The following is a 2,434-nucleotide window of genomic DNA, read 5'->3' as shown; positions in this document are numbered from 1 at the left end:
AAAAACATATCTAGAATCCTTCTGTCTACCCCCAATCCAGCTAACATGTTAAATTCTTCTTTCTCCCAAGGGTCAGCTTAGGTATTGTTTTATATAGCTTTTCTTGATTATTCAAGTTCCATTTAGGAGTTCCTCTGTGTTCAAACTGCCCCTTACATAGACCTTTGTTGTAATGCTTATCACATTTTCTTGTAATTCTCTTTTTACCTTTCTTTTCAACTGTAGCCCATAAGCTACTTGAGGACAAGAACCTTTTCTTTTCATCTAGTGTCTAACTAGTGTCTAACATGGTGCCTGTAACACACTAGTTGTTCCATAAATACTTTTTGAGTTATTGAAATTCTGCATACATTAATCTTTAGAAGTAATTGAACACAGGTGATAAATAAGTGTTAGCTTTAAATTTGAAACTTATGCAGTGCTCAAAATTTTTCATGCTACATGTTTTCATGAAAAGTACTGTAATTACAGTTTGTTTTTCATGTTGTATCATAGGTCACAGTAAATTCATTATGAATATGTATTCTTTCATGGTACTTTTCAGTGACAATAAGAAAAATAATGTACCTGTGATATTTCAGTCATTTAGGTAAAAGAAAGCTTAACAACTAAAAAAGTATAGCATGTGTAGGCTGTAGCTACCTACAGTTTGTTACCATTTTATAGTGGCTATTTTGGACTTTTTGCACAGAATTTAAAAATGTATCCAGTACTGTCTTCTAAAGTGAGTCTTTAAGCCTTTTTCTTATTTGATATTTTTTATATACCTGGTTAATATAATTGTATAATTGGAGTGTTTTTTTGTTTTTGTTTTTGCTTTTTGCCTGTTTAGAAACACATGGAATAAGCAGTTACTCCACTGATAAGTCATCTTTTAATTTAGCTGCAGTTGTTGCTGAAACACTTGAAGTTAGTGTTCAAGAAGAATCCGTAAGTATTTGTCTAGTTTGATGATAATAAGAATTAATAGATAGGTTCCTTTCAACTCAGTTTTTAGAAAATTGAGAGCAAGGGAAAATTTTTTATCCAAATAGCATTGGATAAAGCCCCAGAACTAAGTTGATGTGGTTAAGAAGACTTGTTTGTATTAACTACCCCAGAAAGTCCCAGAAATCCAGAGTATTTAGAATTCTTGGGATAAGGATAGAATTAAAATTTAATGTATACATTTTATGATATATTTATAGCTACAAAAAAAAGAAAAGAGTAGCTGTTGAGACTGTTTATACACACACCTCATGGATTTGCTTCTTTGGTTTGGAGGTTTAAGATCATGGTTTCATGGAATGTCGCAGTTAATTGACATAATAACGCATTCAGTACTTCTTTCCTGCCTCCCAAGAAGGGGTCGCTATGAGTTGGGTCAGACTCCACTGCACATAACAACAGCAACAGTTTGTTACATAGTGCCTGGGGTCTTAAAAACTTGTAAGCAGCCATCCAAGGTACCACATTCACCTGAAGCAATAAAGGAAGAAGGAGAGTTGCAATAGGAGGATGATATGAAATGTGTGGCTAATTGTTGTTGTTGTTGTTGTTATTTGCCGTCCAGTTGGCCCCAACTCATAGCGACCCCTCCTTGGGTTTCCGAGGCAGTTATCACTACTGAAGTAGGATTGCCTAACCTTCCTTCCGAGGAGTGGCTGGTGGGTTTGAACCGCCAGCCTCCTGGTTAGCAGTCAAGTGCCTTAGGCACTATGCTACCAGAGCTCCCAGAGTGGCTAATTACATTTACTAATTACTTCCATGAACAACTGCTTCCTTTGCCAGGAGAACAGAAGAACTGGATGGTACACAGCTACCATCACTGAACATTCTGATCAAATATTCTATAGAAGAATCCTATCAAAAGGAGGAAAATACAGAACAGACTTCCAAATTCTCGTAGACTCCACAGTTTCTGGAGCCGTGTATACTAGATGAACCCCATAAATTATTGCTCTGAGATAATCTTTGAACCTTAAAACAAAAATACCGCCTGAAGTGTTCTTATAACCAAATAGTACTTTAGCTTAACTAGTAAAGAACATCTGTCTTGAAAATTGAGTTCTTTTAAGATCTGTCGTATGGGATCAGATTGACAACTGCAGCTCAGAAGATGAGGTAGTAAACTTAGGGAGCAGTGAATCTATGTTAATGAGGGAGGAACAACTCAGAAAAGGAGGATGAGAATGGTTACACAGCTCCAAGAATGTAAACAATGTCACTGAACTGCACATGTAGAAATGGTGAATTGGTGTGTATGTCTGTTGTGTATATTCTCAGCATCAAAAATAAAATCAATTATTAAAGATGCAAATCAAAACAACAATGAGATACCATCTTGCTCCAGCACTAGTAGCAAAGTTCAACAAGACACAAAATAACAAATGCTGGCGAGGTTGTGGAGAGATTGGGACTCTCATACACTGCTGGTGGGACTGTAAAATGGTAC

The 2,434-nt window shown here is 36.1% G+C and overlaps 1 protein-coding gene across 1 annotated transcript in view; it reads left to right on the top strand.

Moving 5' to 3' along the window:
• The window catches only part of RBBP8 (RB binding protein 8, endonuclease), a 206,209-nt gene that overhangs the window by 159,769 nt on the left and 44,006 nt on the right, over positions 1 to 2,434 (top strand). Inside the window, exon 8 of the mRNA XM_007935591.1 lies at positions 833 to 930. Within this exon, the coding sequence (XP_007933782.1) occupies positions 833 to 930 (98 nt within the window). The remainder of the gene's footprint in view (positions 1 to 832; positions 931 to 2,434) is intronic.

Source organism: Orycteropus afer, unplaced genomic scaffold (assembly GCF_000298275.1).
Source record: "Orycteropus afer afer isolate SDZICR_OR568_19922 unplaced genomic scaffold, OryAfe1.0 scaffold00030, whole genome shotgun sequence".
NCBI lineage: Eukaryota > Metazoa > Chordata > Mammalia > Tubulidentata > Orycteropodidae > Orycteropus > Orycteropus afer.
The sequence above is the reverse complement of the archived record's forward strand: the minus strand, read 5'-3'. Positions and strand labels throughout refer to the sequence as shown.